Source organism: Plecotus auritus, assembly GCF_963455305.1.
Source record: "Plecotus auritus genome assembly, chromosome: X".
NCBI lineage: Eukaryota > Metazoa > Chordata > Mammalia > Chiroptera > Vespertilionidae > Plecotus > Plecotus auritus.
In genome coordinates this window covers 9,940,435-9,965,149 of record NC_137784.1, presented here as the reverse complement: position 1 = coordinate 9,965,149, position 24,715 = coordinate 9,940,435, and the positions used below count along the sequence as shown (strand labels likewise).

General features: G+C 41.7%; 1 protein-coding gene across 7 annotated transcripts in view; it reads right to left on the bottom strand.

The window, feature by feature from the left end:
- REPS2 (RALBP1 associated Eps domain containing 2) overlaps window positions 1–24,715 on the bottom strand; it is a 204,454-nt gene that overhangs the window by 10,552 nt on the left and 169,187 nt on the right. For all 7 annotated transcript variants that reach the window (XM_080653923.1, XM_080653926.1, XM_080653925.1 and 4 more), the window contains 2 exons: window positions 7,664–7,747; window positions 6,428–6,573 (listed from right to left, as the gene is read on the bottom strand). In XM_080653923.1, coding sequence (XP_080510049.1) covers window positions 6,428–6,573; window positions 7,664–7,747 — 230 coding nt within the window. The remainder of the gene's footprint in view (window positions 1–6,427; window positions 6,574–7,663; window positions 7,748–24,715) is intronic.

Here is a 24,715-nt window from a genome sequence, read left to right as displayed (position 1 = left end):
CAGGCAGGCACACACACCCCAAATAAAACAAATTTGTCAGGATGAATTATTTACACCTGAACTAATTTCCATTTTATAACTCGAAGAAAGGCTGTGAATCGGCCTTTATAAACACGCTGCATTCCATTTATTCCAGGATATTTTAATAAGTATTTCTTCTGGACAAACCATATTAACTGCAATGCCCTTTTTGTGTAAGCATTAATGGCATTTAAAAAAACCTTCAGTTGGCCCCTGTGGACTAGTCTGAAGGTAAAAATAGAACATTCTCTTTAGCAAAGATCCTACATTAATTTAACCAATCCCCATAACTCTCCTTTATTCCTTTATTATGAGGCATGAATGCCTGAGTGTGAGTGAGCATGTGTATGTGCATACACCAGTATGTATATCTGTAGCACTTGAGAAATACACAGAAATGTCTCAATACTTGTACTCCCAAATTAAGTCAATAGTAAACTCATTCAACAGGTATAAATAAGGTGACCATATGTCTCACTTTGTCCATTACAGTCTCTACTTACACTGCTTGTCCGGCCCTAATTATTCTTAGCACCCTGTTTCTCCCTCAAAACTGTCCACAGTTGGGATAATAAATCAACATGGCTGTATAACCTACAACTTTATATCCCACAGCAAGAAATATTGACTATCAGAGCAAAATGGCAATTTAAATTCCCCTAAAAAAACATATTTGTAATCATTGGGAGATGGGTTCTAGGCCAGAGAAACTCAACTGATATGCATTGTGACCACTGTAGTGATATGATTAATATTCACTGAGAATATTCTCTATGCCAGCCACTCTGCTAATCTGTATAAGACATGCATACTCCTTTCCCCAACAAATTTGAAGATTAATTTTTCATCCATATATATGCAGGGAAGGGGCTTCAAAATCTACTTTTTAAAATATATAGATAGGACTTCTGGTTTCAGGACAAGATGGAAAAGATACATTTCTCTCTATTCCTTCCAATAAGTACATACAGTTAAAACCCTGGACATAATGTATAAAACAAACATAAGATGACTCCAAAAAGTGGAATGGAGAAGGCTAGGGAATGCAGTACCCAGGGAAATATATTGCAGTAAATTGTTGTTGATTTGTGTGTCTTGGGAGTTTGTGTTTGTTTGTTTTTGTTGTTGTTTTTGCTTCATAGATCCCGACTGGATAGTGGAGAAGGTGGCAATCCAAAAATGGACAAAATAAACTGATGAACAAAATAGATGCAGAGACATAGAAGCATGTAACAGACTGTGGAATCTCAGAGGGAAGGCAGGGGAGGATGGTGGGTGGGAAGAGATCAAACAAAGACCTTGTATGCATATGTGCATAACCCATGGACACAGACAATAGGTGGTGAGGGCCTGGGGCAGGGGACAGGGGAGGGCTAGAAGTCAATGTGGGGGAAAAGAAGGCATATATAATACTTTCAACAATAAAGATATTTTTTAAAAACTACAGCTGTCATACTTAATGAAAAACTGAATGTTTTCCCTCTAAAGATTAGGAACAAGACAAGATTTCTACTTTCATCACTATTTTCATGATAATACTAGAAATCCTAGCCAGCACAATAATGTGAGAAACAGTATTAAGGTGCACATCTTGAAAAGAAATAAAATTGTCTCTATTTGCAGATGACATGATGGTCTATGTAGAAAATCCCAAGGAATCTACAAAATCTCCTAGAACTAATAAGTGATTTCAGTATGGATAAAAAGGAATTTGCAGGATAGATTAACATACAAAAAATCAAAATAATTTCAATATACTAACAGTGAACACTTGCAAATCAAAATAAAAAATATGATATGATGGGTGAGAAAAAAGCAATCACACGAGAAGAAGTAAGAGAAGAGATCAGCAAGAAGAGATCTCGGGAGAAGAGGTAAAAAGAGATCACACGAGAAGTGTTGGGGGAGAAGAGGAGATCACGCAAGAAGAGAAGAGGGCACAAGAAGAGTTCATGAGAAGGGTAAAGTATCACGCAAAATGAGGAGGGTACAGGAGAGAAAAAGAGATCACGTGAGATAAGAGCAGTGTGAGAGAAGAGAAGCCATTACAGGATAAGAGGTAAGTGAAAAGAGATAACGTGATCGGAGAAAACGGGAGAAGAGCTGGAGAGAAAAGAGCATGCGCGAAGAGATCACACGAGATGAAAGGAGTGCCTTTCTTAACCAGTGTTCTGATAGACAATTAAGAAAATAATTTGTGACCCTTTGCTCAATTTTCCAAAAGAGAATACAGAGTAAAGACCACTCTAGATGAAGAGGAGAGAGATTTACTTACTATAGACAATGGATGTCTAAGGCAGAGGTGGGCAAACTTTTTGACTCGAGGGCCACAATGGGTTCTTAAACTGGACCGGAGGGCCGGAACAAAAGCATGGACGGAGTGTTTGTGTGAACTAATATAAATTCAAAGTAAAGGAGCGGAGGGGAGAGCAAGAGAACCCTCCGCTCTTTCGGCTCTGCGGGCTGGATAGAACAGCAGAACGGGCCGGATCCGGCCCGCGGGCTGTAGTTTGCCCACGGCTGGTAAGGGCATCAGAGCTTAATTCTTTCCCAGAACACTGGCTGAGACAGGACCATATAGACTAACTATCATGTGTATAGCTGTCTCTCTTCCTCAGGGCTTAAAAATTATTAATGCTAAGTCACTTCTTATCACTTCAAAATAAACTGGTCTGGGAACTAGAGTCAGTTGTATGAAGTTCCCTGACCCCAAAGCTTAAATCCCTGCCATTTATTGCACTATTTGTGTTACTGGTGGGTGCTAGTCTCTCAGCCTGACACCATGTGTTTACCTAACCAGTGAGAAAGTACCATAGTGAGGGACAGTCACTGAACAGGCAGATAAAATAGCTCCTTTCAACAAGTGGTGCTGGGCCAATTGGATATCCATATGCTAAAGAATGAAGTTGGACCCCTTCCTCATACTATACACAACAATGAACTCAAAATTGACCATAGGCTTCCATCTAAGACATGAAACTACAAAACTTTTAGAAGCAAACACAGGAACAAATCTTTATGACCTTGGCAATGGTTTCCTAGATGTGACATCAAAAGCACAAGTGACAAAAGAAAACATGAATAAATTGGATTTCATTAAAATTTAAAACTTTTGTGCTGCAAATAATACTATCAAGAAAGGGAAAATTCAACCCACAGAACAGGAGAAGATATTTGCAAATTATATATCTGATAAGGTACCTATATCCAGAATATGTAAAGAGCTTATAACCCAAAAATAAAGATAAATAATCCAATGTAAAAATGGACAAAGAATCTGAGGAAACATTTCCCCAAAGACAGTATACAAATGGATAATAAGCACATGAAAAGATGCTTAACCCCATTAGTCATTAGGAAAATGCTATCAAATCCACAATTTGATATCACTTCACACACACTAGGGTGGCTATAATAATAATAAAAACACAGATAACAACAAGTGTTGGCAAGGAAGAGAAGAAATTAGAGCTCTCATACATTACTGGCAGGATTGTAAAATGCTGCAGTCACTATGGAAAGCAGTTTGGCAATTCCTCAAACTGTAAAACATAGATTTACCGTAAGACTCAGAAAATCTACTCCTAGGTATATGCTCAAGACAATTGAAAACATAAGTCCACATAACAACTTATATACAAATAGCATAGCAGCATTATTTTTAATAGCTGAAAAGTGGAAACAACCCAAATGGCCATCAACTGATGGATGGAAGAAAAAAATGTAGTCTATCCATTACAATGGAACATTATTCAGCAATAAAAAAGAATTGAGTTCTGATTCATGCTACAACATGGATGAGCCTTGAAAACATTATGCTAAATGAAAGAAGCCAGTCCCGCCAAAACCGGTTTGGCTCAGTGGATAGAGCGTCGGCCTGCGGACTGAAGGGTCCCGGGTTCGATTCCGGTCAAGGGTATGTACCTTGGTTGCGGGCACATCTCCAGTGGGAGGTGTGCAGGAGGCAGCTGATCGATGTTTCTCTCTCATCGATGTTTCTAACTCTCTATCCCTCTCCCTTCCTTTCTGTAAAATATCAATAAAATATATTTAAAAAAAAAAAAAAAAGAAAGAAGCCAGTCCCAAAGACCACATGTTGTATGATTCCATTTACATAAAATGCCCAGAACCGGCAAATCTATAAAGATATAAAGCAGATTAGTAGCTGCCTGAGGCGGGTAGGGAAGGGGAGAATGGAAAGTGACTGCTAATGGACACGGGATTTCTTTTTGGGGTGATGAAAATGTTTGAATATTAGATCATGGTGATGGTTGCACAACTTTGTGAATATACTGAAAACTACTGAATTGTACACTGAAAATGGTGAATTGTATGCTATGTGAATTATATCTCTATGAAGCTGTTAAAAAATAAAGACAAGAAAATGAAAAAGATCTCTTTGTGAACTCCATCAACTGCCCTGCCAATCCAACTTTGGAAGATGTTATAGCCACCACTGACTGACTAGCATTAATGTGAAGCAGAGATTAAAGTGGAAAGCTGGGGAATTACATGGAAGAAAGGTTAGCCATCTTTGTCCCTGATAGAGATCCATGCCCTCGACTTGGGGGTGGCTGGAAGGTGGTCAAAGCTCATTGACCCTTAAGGACAAAATATACTTCCTTTATGCACTGATGGCACAAGGAAACTGTCCATTTGGAAAAACAAAAACAAAAACCATCCTCTGAAAGAGTGCTACACAGAATGAGGCTTTGGCTTCAAAGGAACGTTATACCCACAAAACCTGTTGCTTTTCTTAGTTACAAAAATAGTCATGGGGATGTAAGGTGCAGCATAGGAAATATAGTCAATAATCTATACAATAAAAACCCAGTGGTCGTGATGTCGTAACGACCAAAGACCGGTCACCAAGAGGCTGCATGCACAGCGAGGCGCACGTGGGCGAGCGGGGCTGCATGTGTGGCAAGGCACATGTGCATGGGCAGGGCTGCGAGCACAGCGAGGTGTGTGGGTGGTCGGGGCCATGCGATTTCGTGCACTGGGCTTTTAGTATTGTAATAACTACATATGGTGCCAGGTGGGTACTGGAAATATCAGGGGAACACTTTGTAAAGTATATGGTTGTCTAACCACTACGTTGTATACCTGAAACTAATACAAAATAATATTAAAAGTAAACTGTAATTGAAAAAATTAAAAGAAAGGGAAAAAACACCTGTTGTTTTTCTCTCCATAACAGTGTAAGCAGGAGAAAAATCCACAGCTGCAGCTGAGACCTGCAAGGTCCCTAGAGCAATTTCATGATGGATCTTGAGCATTTAGGTTAGTGACCAGTCAGGCTCAATTGAGGTCACACACAGCAGCAGGTTTCTGCTCTCAACACCTTGCTCAATTTCACAAAAGGGAAACTGAGGCAAGTGATAGCTTTTCTTAAAGCCAAAGCCTTCTGGAAACAGACAGTCTGTCCAGAGCATTGTTCTCTAAGTCCCCACCCTCCCTCCAATATCTGTTACAGCTGGCCAGATAGATATCTTGGATGCTCTACAGGTGACCATTCTGTGCTTAGATGATCAATAACAGAAATTCCTTATGAGGATTAAAAAGATAGCCCGGCCAGGGTGATTCAGTGGTTGAGCGTCGACCTATAAATTAGGAGGTCACATTCGATTCCCGGTCAGGGTACATGCCCAGGTAGTGGGCTCGATCCCCAGTGTGGGGCGTGCAGGAGGCAGCTGATCAAGGATTCTCTCTCATCATTGCTGTTCCTATCTCTCTCTCCCTCTCCCTTCTTCTCTGAAATCAATAAAAATATATTTTAAAAAAAAGATCATGGGGATGTAATGTACAGATAGGGAAAAGAGTCAATAACATTGTAATAACTATGTAGTGACAGATTGTTAATAGACATATTGTGATCAATTTGTAAGAAATATAAATGTTGAATCACTGTGTTGTACACCTGAAATATAATACTGTATATCAATTATAATAAATTAATTTTTAAAATTTTTAAAAAGGTATCACATCTACTGAAAGTTGGGCCTGAGGGTCATGAAGCTAGCTATTTGCCATGGGAAAACATGAAATAAAACAGGCAAAGAGAAAACTTCCATTTATATTACTGTCTTCTTCCTGAGAAAATGTGGACCAGTACAAGGAAGAGAGGTCAGAAGAAGTGGAAGGGGAGGAGAGAAGGGAAGGAAACATACCATGGCCTTGTCCTCACTTGCCCTTTGTGTCAGGATACGTCCTATAGCTTAGAGGCCTCTTTCTATGTGACTGGAAAATGGTGATCCCATCACAGAAATAAGAAAGGTAAGACTACATCCATAAAAAATCACACCCTTTTATGGTATGAGTGTAAAAGTAAACATCAACATTTACATATACATGAAGATTTAAAAGGAAGCCTCCAATCCTGCTCTCACTTATCTGTTGTACTTACTTCTGGACTGTTGGATGGGGTTTCATGGTTGCTACAGACACTGGGCCGCCAACGGTGGTAGAAGGCTCTTGATTTTCTGTAGCTTGATTTTCTGGTCGCAATTTCCTACGGATGGGCTTTGATGGAGGCTGAGAATACGGTGTGTCCTGCGGATTAAGAACAAAATAAAAAACCCCAAAAGTTAAGAAATTAATTGCTCCCCTATCATGCCAATGTTCTATGTCCCTCTAAGCCAACCCAAGGTCAGGCATGTGTTCTACTGAAACTCTGCATCCAACGATATGTGACTGATTTTGGGCTAGGTAAAAGCTAGAGGGACATGGGCATCAGATTTCAGTGGCCTTTGTTTCTTTCCTCCTTTTTTTTCATGCTTGCAGCCTATTATCTTTTTGTCACTCAGAAGGACACAGGAATCAGATTCCAGGGGTCCACCAAGCCTCTTTTCTTTCCTATTTTAAATGCCATGTGCATCTCACAGCACAGAGCCTTTTCTACTGAATAAAATTCGCTCTTGCTCCACTTTGGGGCTTTTTGGAATATAATTTTGAAGTTTGTAATGGTCTTAGTCATAAGTTCAGAATTCTCCTACCCCGAATTGCTACATGAAATCAAGCTCAAGAGTCACGGTGTCTTCTGGAAGGAGACAGTTGGCCTGATTCCTTAAAGGCCCCTGCTTTACCTGTGTTCCTGAGCCCAGAGCCTACTCTCTTTCATGAGAGAAGGGCCTGAGAAAGTGGGGAAGGACAAGAAGAGGGTTGAGAAAATGAAAGGACAACGCCATGAGTGAGTGGTGTTTACTGAGCAGATGACCCAGGACTCAGGTACGCACGTAGGCTGAGGTGAAGACGCTGAGATGCAGAAGAGACCACAGCACAAAGACAAGGATAGGAAGACTACCACGCCCCCAAAAGGTACTCCTAGAGGCTTAGCAGTGTGTGGGATTCTGCAAAAGGCATCTATCCCTCCCCACCTCACCTCTTAGTCTTACCAACAGTAAAGCTGTCATATTTAGCTGGGAGGTTGAAAAGAAAGTACAAACTGTCAGTGACATCAAGGTCCAGCCCAGGAGTCATCAGGACCCCATCTTCACAAAGAACCCAAATTCTAGGAAATCTGGGTCATTAACATTAACGTCAGGACATGAAAACCTTAAAATGGTAGATGTGCTCACAGAGACAAAAAGCCCAATGGAGGGCTCACAACGCCACCCCAGTGGCACCCCTTTGCTGGCCTTACCTTCTTTGTTGGACTACTCTCTGCAGCTTGCGAGGGGGCTCTGTTCAGCTGGGGGTGTAGCTCGACCTCAGATGCTTGTTCAGACTGCAGCAAAAGATCAGAGAGAAGATAAAAACGTCAAACCATAACCCCCCAAATATATAATGAGGAGCACTTAAGAAAACAGTCGCTATGAGGAAATTGATTTACCCAAGTTGCAACCAAGCATAGGCAAGTCTGCTGATCCTTGAGAAAACCTTCCATAGACCCTACTCTTCCCTCCCATCCTTCCTTCCAGCATTGCTGAATCTTAGGAAAAGGAATCATGCGGATGTCTTCTATAAGTGGACATATATATTGCTAAAAACTAACACTTCACAAGTTCAAACTGAAAATAACAAAGCTTACTGGAAAAATAGGGCTGGGAAAGAAGTTAAAATTTTAACCCAGGCACTAACAAAAACAATAATCATAATTAAAGACACTGAAATTTTAAAACATATATTCAATTCCTAAATAAAGAAACCTTCTAGTAGCTATCTATGACTTCTTACCTTAAATAAGGGAAGGGAGGGTAAGCATGATGGAAGGAGTAAACAGGGGTTTTGGCTGCTAAGTGATACAAAATCGGTGAATGGATGCACCAAGATGGGCAAAGACTGCCCAACGCCCTTCTAGACAGAGCGAGCACCAAAGAGCCAAGCAGAAGACCCAGGGAGACTGGGTACCATGTCCCTCATTCCCCCAGCCCCAGGCTGCTACATTCAGCTGTGCGAGAGCACTTTGTTTTCAGCTGCTACTGGCCAGGGATGCGAAATAGTAACATTGCAGGGGGGCGGGGGGGAGGGGGCCTTCATGCAAACCAAAGTAACATCCACATTATACTGACATCAGTCATCTATTTGCCCACAAACTAATCTGTTACACAAGTACACATTACAGCATAAGAGCCAACCTTAGTGTTCCCCCTTCATCCCTAACCTAGCCTCTTCTGAATGTGGCTTCTTTCTTCCTGACTCTACTGAAAAGGCTTGTACCCCAGGACACTACTGCTCTCCCATTTAGCTGATTCTAGTGCAGCCGTGGGCAAACTACGGCCTGTTCGGCTGTTCTATCCGGCCCGCGGAGCCGAAAGAGCAGAGGGTTCTCTTGCTCTCCCCTCCGCTCCTTTACTTTGAATTTATATTAGTTCACACAAACACTCCATCCATGCTTTTGTTCCGGCCCTCCGGTCCAGTTTAAGAACCCATTGTGGCCCTCGAGTCAAAAAGTTTGCCCACCCCTGTTCTAGTGGCCTCTTGTAGTCTTCTCTAGACCAGTCCCTGGCATCTGATGAACCGTGATCTCCTACTAAAATCATTTCTTTCCCTGTTGACTTCTCTTATTATCCCTCAGACGTAAGATTTCTCAAGGTTCTGTTGTCAGTTACCTGCCCGATTTTTCCTCCCTCGTCATTCTTCCCAGAGTAATCCCATCTGCTCCTACATTTTCACCACCCTATCTAGAAACCTTGGTTCAAAAACAACTCCCACCTGTTCCAAGCCCATTTTACAAGTACCCAACATGCCCGATTTTTAGTTCCAACTTTTTCTTATAGTTTTCTTCTTTCCATTAAGGCTAACTGTATTATTATGACTTATTATTATTAGATACTGCAAAACACAGAACACTATGTGTTACACATTATTCTAGGTGCTTTGCATGGATTATGTCATTTCATCACACATCCTAGGAAATAGTTATTATCCCCATATTACTAGTGAAAAAATTGAGGATTGAGAAGGAACTCACTCAAAATCACACAAATAGAAGGGTCTGAACCCAGGCCTCAGGTGCTAATGCTGGGCTTGTTGTAACCACTATGCTTTATATATCCTGGGCCAAGAAATACCTATTGAACAACTACTACAGGCAGACCCTATGCTGGCACTGGTATTAAAGGATGAGCAAGCCCCGGAGGAGTTTGCTTGCAAGGAGTTTGAAGTCTAGTGGGAAAGGCAGAGAAATGATGGGGCAAACATGCTTCAGTGGAATTAGGATGGTGGTAGGGAAGTGTGAGAGCTCCAGAAGCACTCAGCCTTCTGGGTCAGCAAAGATTCAGGTGAGCCGAAACCGGTTTGGCTCAGTGGATAGAGCGTCGGCCTGCGGACTGAAGGGTCCCGGGTTCGATTCCGGTCGAGGGCATGTACCTTGGTTGCGGGCACATCCCCAGTGGGAGATGTGCAGGAGGCAGCTGATCGATGTTTCTCTCTCATCGATGTTTCTAGCTCTCTATCCCTCTCCCTTCCTCTCTGTAAAATATCAATAAAATATATTTTAAAAAAAAAATTCAGGTGAAGGTGATATCCCAGCTGAGATCTGAGTGATAAACAAGGTGCAGCCAAACAGAGGGGCACTACATTGGGATGGTGAGAAAGGAGGCTCAAATACCCAGAATATCAGCCTGGAGTACCACAAGAACACGGAGGCCAATCACCAAGAAGGGAACCACAGGAAAAGCAGGTGTGAGGGGGAGCTCACTTTGAGGCCTACTGAGTTTGAATCATGTGGGAAATACCCAAGCAAGCCATGTAGGAGCCTTCACTGTCAGGAGTCTGGGGGGATGCAGGCACTCACCCACCTTCCTGGGGATTCTGACAAATGTCATCTTACTTGAAGATCTGCCAGCCTCCTGTCAGTTTTATTAATGGCTGAATGAGGGCCCAATAAACCCCCAAATGAAGGGCTTCCCATGAATTCTACTCAAGAATTACAAATTGGGCCCAAGGTCCTTTGTTGCCTTCTCCCTGAAATCTATTGCTTGGAACACATATGTTCTGGCCCCAAGCCTATGTGCGCAGCCCCCTGCAGGGACCTCAGGTGCACTGCACATTCCACCAGCCAGACAGAGAGAAAAGGAGAGACAGAGCAGTCAATGACTCTGCCTTTCAATTGGTCAGCTCCCTTTCACCACCAGGCAGACAGAGAGAAGCATTTTTCCCTAAGGCTCCCTTTCCTGTAGGGATGAATGAAGTCTCCTTCTTGTGAAGATATTAAAAGAAATGATAAATTGGGTCCTCTTTTTTTTTTTTTTAAATGACGTTTCTGAGTATAACAGAAGTAGTAGCTGTGCTTGTCATTGCCTTCATTTTCTCTTAACCATCTCTAAAAACACAAATCACAATGGGATGGGGATTGGAAAGGATGAGAAAGCAGTTGTGAGATGTGTCTGAATTTCTTTTATCATTTACATTTCTATCTTCCTGAAATGGCATCCAGAGGCCTGGGTTTTCTAGCATATGACTAGTAACCAACAACTCCTCAGCATTATGTCAGGCTGGATGGAACCATCAATCTCCTTACAAAGAAACTCAAGACCTCCCCACCCTTTTCTACTGTTCCATGACTGATTCTAAATGGGTCCATCTGTTGAACATACAAAGGAGTGAAAGGAGTGAATCTCATGAGGAAGCAAGAAGGTCCTGGAAAGGCAGAGCCTCACCAGAGCCAGAAATTATCCCAGGAAAAGAGATGGGGAAAGAAAACTAGCCTTGTGGGGGGGGGGGGAGACTAAAGATTAGATTTAGACATGCAAAAGCCTTTCCTCCCAATAAACTATTTCACTTTCTTTCATGAAACGTAGTATGAGGTTCACATTAGACTTAGCAGCTGGAAAGCAGAACAAACCAGGGAGATTTCTTTGCTTTCCTTCAGACTTTTCTAACTTAACAATTTTGGGGAAGTGATAACCCATGAAAGCAGGGGGTCTCAGTGGCTCCCCTTTTCTTCCATGAATTAAAGAAAGGGGGGAACAACTCTGCTATCAATATGGACAATATGCCCTTGTCCAAAAGTATAAGTTGTCTGAACTGAAATACAATGCTTGAATCTTGTGAAAGAAACAAATGTTCAGATAAAAATTAATATTGCAAATGGCAGTGCTTCCCTCATGACTCCTATGTAACAGTATGCACCCAGCCAGGATGTGGCAACCCAGAAAAAAATGTACTTTTAGTCAAGAGCTCATTGAAATTTGAGCGAAGTTCCAATTAAATATATATATCTCATATGTTAATATTAATATTCCCCTACCCACAAAGGAGAAATATATTTAATTCTAGTTTTGTAATAAAAAGCCTGAATAGGTCACATGGATGTTGAGGTGCTGCCTCAGGATGTGGAAACTTGTTCTGGGCTTTTCCCAGTCCTGTGGTTGATGGGACAACATGGCTCCTGCTCAGTCGGCTCTCCAGAAATGGACATGGCCCAGGGAGGCTAAGCATTTTAATTCCCTATCAGAAGAGGAGTTCATTCAGTTATTCAATTACACAGGTTTTTTTTTTCATGCATGTGATGTGTCACTTTCCAAGAATCCTCATCTCAGGTTCTGGACCCCAGACACCAGGCAAAGTGCTCCCCAAAAAAGGGGAGTTAAAACACTTAGAAGAGGATCCTCCAGCCTTAGTCAAGCCTTCAGATGATTACAGCCTTGACCGACATCATGCCTGCAGCATAATGAAAGAGCCTGAGCCAGAACCCACTCAGATTAGTTGCTCCCAAATCTCTAACACAAAGAAACCATGAGATTATAAATGTTAACTGTTTTAGGACTCTGAAAAAAATACTCTAGTATGTCTACAATTTGGGGCCCAGTAGTGTGGAATAAGGATGAGCGGTAAAGAATGGGAGAACTGAAGCTGAACAATGGTAGTGGAGTAGATCATACATGGTCTTACAGATCATTGCCCTGAATTGTCTATGAGCCACTCATCACCATTACCTGCTTCTATGCTCTTCCCTACACTGCAAGGGAGTAGAAGCCTGACAACTACATTTATAGAATCTCCTTTGAACAGGGGTCCTTGTTACTACTGAGACTCATGCACATGAAACCAAGAAGGTAAAAGAAAAACCATGGTATTGCTCCTCTGGCAGTGGTAAGCAGAACAGCATGGGTTTCATCAGTCAGAAGGCCTTATACTGGCCTCAGGCATTTCCCTGCAAATGATTACTTAGGTGCTGCAGGCAGTCTGAGCATCTTCTGCTGTTTCCTTCAGTTCTTACAATCGCTTAACTTTCAGAAAGTACCACATTCCTTGAATGAAACCTCTTCCAGTGTGAAATACCTAGAATGGATTCTGTTTTCCTAACTAGACTTTGGCTGATACATCCCTATTCAGGATTTGAACTTATTCTGAGGGCCATGCAGGCAAATGGATTGGAAGCAACCCATACTAGAGGAAGGGAACTCAATTAGAAGGCAAAAGAAGAAAACAAGAGATGATGGTCCTTTAAACCAGTCTGATGCGAGTGGGGATAGGCAGATTTGAGAGCTATTTAGATTGGAGACTGTATACATCCTTGGTGATTGGTGTAATGTGCTAAGTGAAAGAACAATGACACGAAGAATCCAGGTACTTATCTTAGACAATGGGTAAATGGTTGAGAGAGAAAATAATTTTAAGCAATAGGGAAGAAATGTGGCAGCATAGTAACTGAGGAACATTAAGCAAATTCATCATAAAGCAGTGCTAGGCCAACACCAGTTCCATAAATTGCCTAGAGCAGGGACTGGCAAACTTTTTCTATAAAGAGACAGATATTAAATATTTTCAGTTGTCCAGGCCACTCAATCTCTGGGTCTCCAGGTCTCCATTGCAATTTTGCAATCCTGCCCTTGAGTGCTAAGCAGCGCAGACAATACAATGAATGGGTGGGGCTGTGCTCCAATAAACTTTATTTACAAAAACAGGTGGTGGGATAGATTGGCATGTGGTTCATAGTTTGCCAGCCCCTGGCCTAGAGAGAAAAAGTATTACAAATAAGCTTACGGTAAGAAACACCACACAGTCTATCTCCCTCTTAGAAATTCATAAAGCAATAGCACATCACCGGCTCTGAAATCCTGTGAGGTAAAGGAAGCCGCTGACTTTGCTTAGCCCAGCAGTTCCCAAATTTATCCAGAGTCCACTCCTTATTCTCATGTACCTTCTATTAACATCCAGCAGAATAATGTTCTGTGGAACACATTTTGGGAAACACTGGACCAGAGGCTGGGTTTTAGAGGAACAAAGGAAAAATATTCCATTTTATTTGAATGCCAAATGACGTGTTCCACACCCAACCCTTCGAGAGGAGCATTCTCCACAGTGGTTGGCAGATCCAACTCCAGGCGCCCCTGCTGTACATACCTCCCACTCTCGCCTTGGCCAAGAGTATGAGGCAGGGTGACGATGAGGTTGCTGCCTGGCAAAAATGGGCTCCCTTCCCTCCTCCCAACCTCTTCTCCCTCCCTCCCTCCCTCCCTTCTTCTCTGCAGTAGCAGCTGTTGCTCCTGCTGCCAGCTATTCTGCATGAATTTATTTACTGAGCTCTTTTAAAACCTTCTGGACACAAACAATAAAAATTATTCATTATAATAGTTAAAGCATATGAACACAACACTGATAAATTATGGCTTTTTTTTTTAGTAGCTTAAAAACAAAACATCTCAGATCCAGTTCCACCCAGGCAGGCCAGTTTTACAAAGGTCCCATAGCGCCCATCTGAGTCCAGGTGCTCATCACACCTCCTGCCTGGGCCACTGCAAAAACATCAGTGGTCTTTTTCCTACCCTCAGCCACCCACCCCCATTCCAACTCACCCTGCACACCACTGAGGAACTACTTTGTAAAGCACCTTCTCATCAAAACACATTTTCTCAAAGACCCTCAATGGGTCCCTAAGGCTTATGGCACACAACACAATCCCTCAGCCAATTAAAGACCTTCCATCATCTGGCTCCAATTTACCTCTGCATCACAATTGCGTTAGCTCGCCCAGATGGAACCTGCTCCAGGCACATTTTTTACCTTAATCTTCAAACACCACAGAAGTTTCTTCCCAATTCAATTCCGTTTGTTCTAGACCCGTGGTCGGCAAACCTCGGCTCACGAGCCACATGCGGCTCTTTGGCCCCTTGAGTGTGGCTCTTCCCCAAAATACCACGGCCTGGGCGAGTCTATTTTGAAGAAGTGGCGTTAGAAGAAGTTTAAGTTTTAAAAATTTGGCTCTCAAAAGAAATTTCAATCATTGTACTGTTGATATTTGGCTCTGTTGACTAATTAGTTTGCCGACCACTATTCTAGAGTCTAGACCATTTAGCCCAGTGGATCCCAAATACAGCTGCACAGGAGAATTATCTAGGAAATTTTTATAAATTACAGACTTTTAGATACTACCCCAGACTTCCCTAATTATAATCTCCTAAGGGTGGAGCATTTGAAACTTCTATTTTAACAAGCTCCCTGGGTGATTTTTATGAAGCCAGCCCAGATCAACTGGGGCCAGTGATGGTCCAAACTCTTCATTTAAGAGATGAGAAAACCAAGTATCCAAGGTCCTAGTCTGGAAAGGGCCACGAATGCTCCAGCAAAAACTAACTAGGATTCTCAATTGTTTTCTTGCCTATTTGCCATGGAGGGAATAGAGGGTGTGTGCAATACTGTTCCATAAGTAAATAATTGAAGCTAAGCAAAATCTTCAGCAATAAGACTTGTTTAAAAGTCAAATCTGCAACTAAGAATCAAATCTCATTAAAAAATAAGTAGTCTAATTGCTAAACTAATTGCTAAGGTGTATATACTTGATGAATTTTTAAAAATTCGTAATGTTCATGCAACTGACAGATTAGAAAAAGAAACTCAAACTCCATTTATCACCCAAGAATCCAGGCAGATCCTAAGGCCAGGAATCACAAAGGCAGGGGCTAAATTCTAGGCAGATGCGCAGACAATCCTGCTGCAGCTTCTAGGGGATCTCCAGCATCATATTGGTATTCTAATTTTCATCTAACCCCCATTTCTGCTAGGTAAGGGCACACTAGAAAGCCATGTGGTCAAGCACAGGCATAGAAGGTGCAACACCAATGGCCAGCATCACACTGCCCACAGCAAAACCCATCATTCCCCAATCAGTCTCAATAGGGAATCCTTAGGACTGAATTCTCTGTAAGAACAACTACCAAAACCCATGACCAAAGTCACGTGTAAGAGACAGAAAGAGAGCTGAAGTATAAGCGCCTAGAGGGTAGGATCTATGTCTTGTTTCATTACCATTTTCCTGGTGCCTAGGCTGAATACCAGCAAAGAGCAGGCCTTCTGATCAATGTATGAACCCAACACTGTTTCATGCTCCAGGGGACAAGTCAAAAATTCATCCCACAGTAACTGGAACCATGGAGCAGAGCAGTTACAGGGCACAGGCTTTGAAATCAAACCCAGGCTTTGCACTTGCTTGGTATATAACCTCGGCGTGTGCTTAACCTCTATGAGCCAAAATTTCATTGTCTGAGAAAGGGTATAATCCACCTAAACTCCTAGCATTATGAAGATTAAGTGAAAGATATGTCTGCAGTGCGAAGCACAATTATATAGTATCTGTTCAATAATGGCAGCTACTGTCATAGTCAGAAGTAAAAGTACAATTGGTATCATCACTCTCCATGTCCAGGAGTTCGTCCACATCAATCTCCAGCTTGGGGATCTCCTTTTCCTAGCAGTCGTAGAGGCGAGTGAGCTGTTCCAGGACCCATTCCTCCAGTTGAGGCACTTCCATAACTCCTTGTGGTCGTACTTGACCGTGACCTTCCCGTGGCGCCTCACTGGGCCATCTCGTCATCCGCGCTACCCGGGCCCTCCCTGCAGCACCAGGAGGGCTCTGAAAGTAGACGCAGGCCCTGGACTGCCACCTCCCAGCCACCTCCCAGCCACCTCCCGGCCTGGAGTCGGGGCAGCCAACACCAAGCCCCCCCTCCCCGCCCCCCTCGGGGCCACGGCAGGGGTTAGCTGGTGGGCTCGACTCCGCAGGACTCCATGGTGAGGGCAGAGGCTGCGGGGGTGCCTGGGGGCAGCTCAGGGTCAAGGAGCTGCTGGGATCTGCTGGTTGACTGTTACAAACCCACTGAGGCCTTCATCTCTGGCCTGCTGGACAAGATCCGGGGCATGCAGAAGCTGAGCACACCCCAGAAGAAGTAAGAGTCCTCAACCCAGGTGAACGGTGGCTCCCACAGGACAATCGCTGCCCCCTGACCTCGTAGCAAGGGGCCCTGCAGCCAGGCCTGGTGCCATGAGCAGGGCTCCCTGTGCCCCTCACTTAGGGGCCTCTTCCCTGCCCCTTGTTTTCCATTTTGGGGTTTTTTAATTATTAAACTGATGGGACTTTTTGTGTTTTTATATTGACTCTGTGATGCGGGCCCTTTAATAAAGCTAGGATATGCCTTTGGTGCAAAAAAAAAAAAAGTACAATTGGTTTCCCAGACACAGGATCTGCTACTGAAAGCAGCAGCCAATTCAACATAAGGGACTTTTCCCCTCTTGCCAAAAGATTAAAACCTAAACTGAGAAAATGCTGACTCCAATTTAGATTATAAGCAGATCTACTAAAGCAGGTTATCCACAATCCAAATTTGTGGTACTGGATATTACCACTATCAGTATAAGAGGAAGAAATTGTCAAAAATAAAAGCCCTTTCAGATTTCATCCTGGTTTTCTCAGCACCAACATCTCAGGCAGTTTTCACTGACTGTCTCTGGTGGCCCCTACGACTGGCCAGTCCAATATTGGAGACAAGCAGGGGAATAGTGACAGAGGAGCTCAGGGACAATTCTGATGGACATAAATAATCAGGAACTATAATGGGCAACTAATCCCTGGATACAGCAATGACACATCATAATCCCTTGGGGGTTCCTGGAACCACTGGATTATGGACAACATCCATGAAACAGACTTACTGTTACAACTATAGGACTATGGGCACTATATTTTGGTCTAAAAGACAAATAGTTTGACCGTGACTAGGGTTTTGTTCTTCCAGTTCCAATTTCTAGTAATAGAACAGAGACCCTCTACTCATCACGTACGCAAAGCCATATAATGCCACTTGCAGAGCCAACAACATGGACCTCACAGAAATGGTGATCTGTGGTAGGATTCTCTTGAGACTCATGTTCCCTGTTGGGTAAGGCTGAAGAAAGATGCCATCTGCATGCCTCTTACCACACCAAGCAGACCCTTGCTAAAACTGGCACTCACCACCATCACAATTCAAAGGCATCTGGTTAGGAGGCCTTTAGAAATCCTTTTTTTCTGATCCCACATGCTAGACATATATAGGCCTTGCAACAATACCTAAAGTATATAAAAATTTCAAAGTGCTTCAAAGTCCTAGCCTCACCCAGTATTTTACCACACTTATAATTTTGAACCCCCTTCCAGGTTTCATTGCTCTATATTAGTGATGAAGTGTTTGAATAATATATTTTCTAACCACTGATAGCTTATATTTAGACTATGATAGATGTTCCCTTTTGGGTTGACACAGCCTTTCCTGCAGAAGCTATTTCCATCAGAAGAAGGTGGCTTTTTAAAAATCCAATTGGAAATAGCTGGTTAGAGAGACCTATAAAATTATGTGAGAGTTAGGACCCAGCTAACAGAAAATAAATTCAGTATTGATGAGGATGTGGAACTGAAATGAGAACACTGTTGATGGAGTATAAACCACTACAAACACTTTATAAAACTGTCTGGCAGGCCCTGGCCGGTTTGGCTCAGTGGATAGAGCATCAGCCTGTGGACCAAAGGGCCTCGGGTTCTATTCCGGTCAAGAGCATGTACCTTGGTTGCAGGCTCCTCCCCGGCTTGGGCCCTGGTCAAGGCTCCTGCAGGAGGCAACCAATCGATGTGTTTCTCTCACATCGATGTTTCTCTCTGTCTTTCCCTCTCTCTTCCATTCTCTCTAAAAATCAATGGAAAAATATCCTCGGGTGAGGATTAGCAAAAACAAACAAAAAATAAATAAAGGTGATTAAATGTTTTTTTTAAAAAAACTATCTGGCAGTATCCACTAAAGCTGAATAGATGCTTACTCTATGACTCAGAAATTATACTCCTAGGTATATATCCAAGAGAGATGAAAACTTGTACATGAATATTCATAGCAGCATTATTTATAATTGCCAAAATGTGAAAACTACTCAAATGTCCACCAAAAGTAGAAAACAGTGATGTATTTGCACACAATGGAATACTATACAGCAGTGATCTACAATTACACACAATATAGATGAATCACACAAACAGCATTTCAGAAAAAAACAGACATAAGAGTATATACTGCATGATTCCACTTACGTAAGGTAGAAAACAAGTAAAACTAATCTATACTGTTAGAAGTCAGAATAGTGGTAACCCTAAGAATAAGGGATAGAAACGAAAATAGAATAAGAGGAGCTTTCTGAGGTGCTAGTAATGTTTCTTGATTTCAGTGTTGATTACACACGTGTGTTCTGCTTGTGAAAATTTATTGAGTTGCACGTTCAATGTGTACTTTTCAATATGCAAATTATACTTCAATAAGAAGTAAAAAAATAAATCCAGTAGAGTCAATTTCCTGTAGTGTCCTTAAAGTGCCACCTAGTGGTACAAGTTAAATGTAAACAAGAGGGAAGATTCATCTCTAATGACTTCAAAAATATGGCCCATTTCTAACAGCACATGCTGGGGTTGGGCTGAAACAGTGCCCTAGACGACAAGAAAACAAATAAACAAGAAAAAAAAAAACATAGAGCACACTGGTACCAATGAGCCAGTGATGATGCACATCTATTCCCAACTCCACCCGCAATCAGCCACAATAGGAGGATTTACAGCACAGACATCAGCAAAGGCTATAAATTGGGGCTTTTTGTTTTTTGTGGGGTTTTTTTTCAGAGAGGTTTACCAGCACACCATTAGGTGATACCCTGCTGAGCAGAGCAGGATCTTCAGGAGGGAGTCTGAAGGAAAAAAAATCTTTTATCCTGTTTCCACTGACAGTCTTATTTCCCCCTTTCTCACCTTGAAGGTGAGGCCTTAGTCTGGTTTCTTCTAATAGTGCTTGAGAAACAAAGAGTTGGGAAGGACCACCCACAGCAAGCTTTTGAAGCTGCCAGTCAGATAAAGGATATTTGCTCAAGGTTTTGCTTGTGGAGTCTGAAAGATAGGGCATCTTGATCAGATAGAGTTCCTCAAGGCAAAGGCACAAACTATAGACATGGGCATCGATTATAGTCCTTGAGTCAGGAGATAGTGGGTTAAAAGGCTAATGGGGAGACTGATCTGTCTTTCCATTGATTCATCTCATTTCCATTATTTTCATAAACAGGTGATGATGTGGATTTGGTCTACAGAGTGTAGTTTGCTAACCCCTGATATAGGCAGAGGGCTAGCCTGTGAAAGGTCACAGAAGTGGAAAGAATGTGATTCTACTAAGAAGTTAGTGGACTTATGACCACTAACTTCTGGCTATCCTGAATCTGTTCTTCTGTGTTTGCTAACTAGCCCCTGCCTCTGTTTTTCTGGGCCTGGAATGATAATTATTAACAGCCAATTATCATTGAGGGCTGACAATATGCTAGGCACCATTCTAGCTGCTTTAGGGATACTAACTCATTTAAGCATCACAAGAACCCTATGAGAGTAGACACTATCATTATCCCCATTTTACAGATGATGAAATTGAGACAGAGAGAGGCTCAGTAACTTGCCCAAAGACACACAGCCAGTAAGAGGCAGAGAGAGGATTTGAATACTGAGCCCATGTTCTTAATTACTCTGACTGCCTCATTGGGCTCGACCTCTGGTTGACCTCCACTGTCCTTTCTCATTAACACCATAGCACATTTGAGTGCCATCCCATCCTGCCCCATTACTGTAATCGCTCCTCCCCTGATATTTAGGAGTGCTTCTTAGTTTCTGTCACAGAGTGGTTGGGGAATCAGAGAAGAGAAATAAGGATTCCATTAGTTCGGGAACCTAGAAACCAGCCATCACTGACCCCCAAGGGGAAAACTGGACTAGCTTGTTAGTTACAGGAAACATGGTATCCAGCTATTGCTTACAACCCTTGACAATAAAGCATGAGGAGATGGGTTTAAATGAGACACACAGAAAATGACACAGTTATACATGCACACTATGAGAAACTAAGAATGGATGGCATTAGGCATGAAAGTAAGGAAGGCTGAAGGAGCTACAGGATAGAGTATATCACAACCTTTGTGCTCCTACAGCTCTCAGCAAAGTGTGGCCCTATGGTAAGTACATTCCATTAACACCTGATGAATTATTAGATGAACATATGGCATCTTCCACAGGAATTATGTTAGCAAAGTAACTTTTACACAATATCATGAACATGAACAATAAGGAGGAGGAAGCCCCAGAAAGAAAACAAGCTATCAGTGGTGAAGTATAAAGCTAGTTTGTTAAGAGGTTCATAACATAAAATATATTCCTGACCAAGATAACATGTCAACTCAATTGTTACAAAGAGAGGTTAAGAAAATAATTCTGGCCCTAACCGGTTTGGCTCAGTGGATAGAGCATCGGCCTGCGGACTCAAGGGTCCCAGGTTCGATTCCGGTCAAGGGCATGTACCTTGGTTGCGGGCACATCCCCAGTAGGGGGTGTGCAGGAGGCAGCTGATCGATGTTTCTCTCTCATCGATGTTTCTAACTCTCTCTCCCTTCCTCTCTGTAAAAAATCAATAAAATATTTTTAAAAAAGAAAATAATTCTGAGATGTGGTTGTACAGCACAGCATAGTAGGAGCTGGCACTCTGGGGCTAGACAGCCATGGTCAGAATCGCAGCTTTAACTCTTACTTTCTGTGAGTGACCTTGGGCAAATGCCTAAAGTTCTCTGTGCCTTAGTTTGCTTATCTTCAAAATGAGGATAGCAACAGAACCTATTGCACATGGTTGCTAGCATTAAATGAGTTAATATGTGTAAAGCACTTGGGAAAGTATCTGGTGCATAAGCACTATATTTGAAGTGCTTTGTAAATTAATAAAATAAATAAGAATCACAATGCCTCTATGGTTTGTGTACTTCTAAAATCAACTTTGAAAATAATTATTTATGATGCTGAAGTTCTGTCTTTTATTGCCAAAATAGCTTTCACAGTTTGGTTGGTACGTCATATTTGGTGTAGCAAAAAGCCAATTGTAACCTTCTTGTTCCCCTTTACAAGGCAGGATAAGGGTTACACTTGGCCTTTTGCTACGCCATATATGACGCACTGACCAAACTGTGAAAGCTATTTTGGCCAAGATGAATGTAAGTTGCACTGGGAAGGCACTTTGTAATAAGAATTTTAGCTTAATGTAAGGGAATACTTCATATTTAGAAAATTACTGATGGGCACAGAAACTAGTAATTCCTATTAACTTTTGCTTAGCAGATCTACAGTTAATTTTTGTGACACACAATAAATGATTTTTCTTTCTCTCTAAATGCTTATCGTCAAATTCCTAGCACTTCCACAGACACCTTTCCCAGCTCTCCTTTCTCCAGAGCTGACTCTGTCACTTACTAGCTGTAAGGTTCCAAGTATCTCACTTCTGCTTTCTGAACCTCAACTTTCTCTTCCATAAAATGATATGCAATGACAGATGTGAGCATAGGCACCAAAGTGTTAAAATTCAAAATGCTTAGACACAGCTCAGAAGCAAGATAAAGATCCCTGAAGGACCAAATCACAAAGTGTAGGCCAGGCTGACAGTTCAGAAGCAGGTAGAGGCAGCTGGGAGCTGATACACAGCAGAATAACAGGGATTTAAATGCCCACATGAGGCGAAGCTAGAGGTTAAAGTGTGTTTCACTACCTGTAAGCTGCAAAACCAAGATGGGGAAAAAAAACAAGATGGAGTCTGTGAAGGTGCTCAGGGCTATCCTCTTAGGAAAGGAAGAGGAAGCAGATATAATACTGCAGGCTGGTCTTGGGCCAAGCCACCATCTGGTGCCATCTGCACGATCCCTGACATCAGAACCAGATGGAAGTGCTGAGCTTCAAGTGTAAGAACTGGGCCTAGACTGGAGCAGGGGTGTGGGGTGTAGTTGGTAGAGACTCCACTGAACTGCTGGAAAGACAGGCACTCAGAGAACTGAGAATGAAATGTAAACTCCAATTCAAAAAAAGACTGGTAGCCCTAGCTGGTGTTGCCCAGCAGTTAGAGTGTTGGCATGTGCACAGAAGGATCGCCGGTTCGATTTCTGGTCAGGGCATGTACTGGGTTGCAGGTCTGACCCCTGGCCCCAGTTGGGACGCACATGGGAGGCAACCAATCTATGTGTCTCTCTCATATTGATGTTTCACTCTCTCTCTCCCTCCTTTCCATTTTCTCTAAAGATATCAGTGGAAGAATATACTCCGGTGAGGATTGACAAAGCCAAAAAAAAAAAAAGACTGCTAAACAAATTTCCAAAAGGCATGAAGAAGAAGGAAAAAAACCGCTAAAAACAGACCACAAAAAAGATGAATTTACTCCTGGCAAAATGAAAATAGAACACATTTAAAATAACCTTTACAAAATTATGTTTAGAATCCTTCCAAAATTAAAAATAGAAAACACATTCTAAAAAAGAGATAAGTATGTAACAGAAATTGGGAAAAGTGTAAGAAGAACAGATTAATATTTTTAAATAGATTATAAAACCTAGAATCATACACAGTTATATAAAAAGAGTTATTAATTTAGGAGACAGAAATTTCATCCAGAGCCAGCCTAGAGAGATCACAACATAGAAAGATAAAAAAGCCATTACTGGAAATAAAAGATGTGTTAACAGGCATAGAAACATAGCTAATTGGAGTTTGAGAAGAAAATAGAAGAAATAAATAGAGAATCAAAACCCGCTGAGATATGATTACTAGTAAGAGTGTTCTAAAATTAAAGACATGCTTTTCCAGATGGAAAAATGCACATCAAGTGTCATCTTGGAATAAATAAGTTCAAATCTATGCCTTAGACATATCACAGTGAAATTGAAACAGAACATCGAAAATAATAATAAAGTTTTAAAAGCCACCCTAGAGAAAAGAAACTCCAAAGAAACCAAAAATAGATTGACAGTAGAATTCTCAATGGCAGCAACAATAAATGCCAGAAGAGAAGGAGGTTAATACATTCAAACTGCTGAGGGAAAATACCTTCAAACTATAATTCTATACACAGCAAAATTACTATATAAAAGAAAAGGCAGTAAGATTTTACTATCCAGAGAACATGGATTAAAAAAACTACTAGTTGATATATTTCAGTAAGCTGTTTATTTGAACCTCACAATTGCTGGAACCATCCCAACTATATGATTATGCATCATTATATGTCTTATCACAAGTTCTGGAACCATGCTCTCTAAAAGTAGCTCCCCACCATCATTTTATTCTGATACAGCTGTGAATGACTATTTTTAGTCTAATTGTCATATCAGATAGCTTTTAAAAGGATATCTTTAAAAGAAAAACTGCCTAATTTCCCCATCTATTTAAACATCTACCAATTACTTAGTAGTCTACTCCAAATGCTTAAGAGTAGACATTGACATTTAGGACTAAAACAACTGGAGACCTTCAAGGATACCTCAATTCACACACATACTACTCATATAGAATCTTCTGGAACTAGAGAATGTACTTATATAAAGATAGTTAAATTGTAAATGAATTACTTAAGTGACCCCTTTAAACTGCTAAATAAGAGTTAGTGGAGCCCTGGTTGGTGGCTCGGTTGTTTGGATCATTATCCCATATACAGAAAGACTGCGGGTTTGATTCCCAGTCAGGGCACATATCTAGGTTGCGGGTTTGATCCCCAGTCAGGTTACATACGGAAGGCAACTGACAGACGTTCCTTTCTCTCTGTGTGTGTTTGTCTCTATGTCTCTTTCTCCCTTCCCTTTTCTCTAAAATCAATAAGCATGTCCTCAGGTGAGGATTTTTTTAAAAAGTTAATGGAAATTCACTGAGGAGTCAAGAACCTCAAAGACCCACTGGGAAGGGAACACTGGCCAATATCACTGAAAAAGTGAGTAAAAATCTGACCACAGCAAAGGGGCCAATCACTATGTTCCACAGACCTTCAAGATCACCCTCAGAGAGCAGAAAACCTTAGTGTCAAGGTTTACTATGCACATTTATGCAGTACAATCAAGAAACATTTCTGTAGGTGGCTGTTACCCCTCTTTTCTAATACCGTCCATGTAATCATTTTAATGGATGTCTAATATT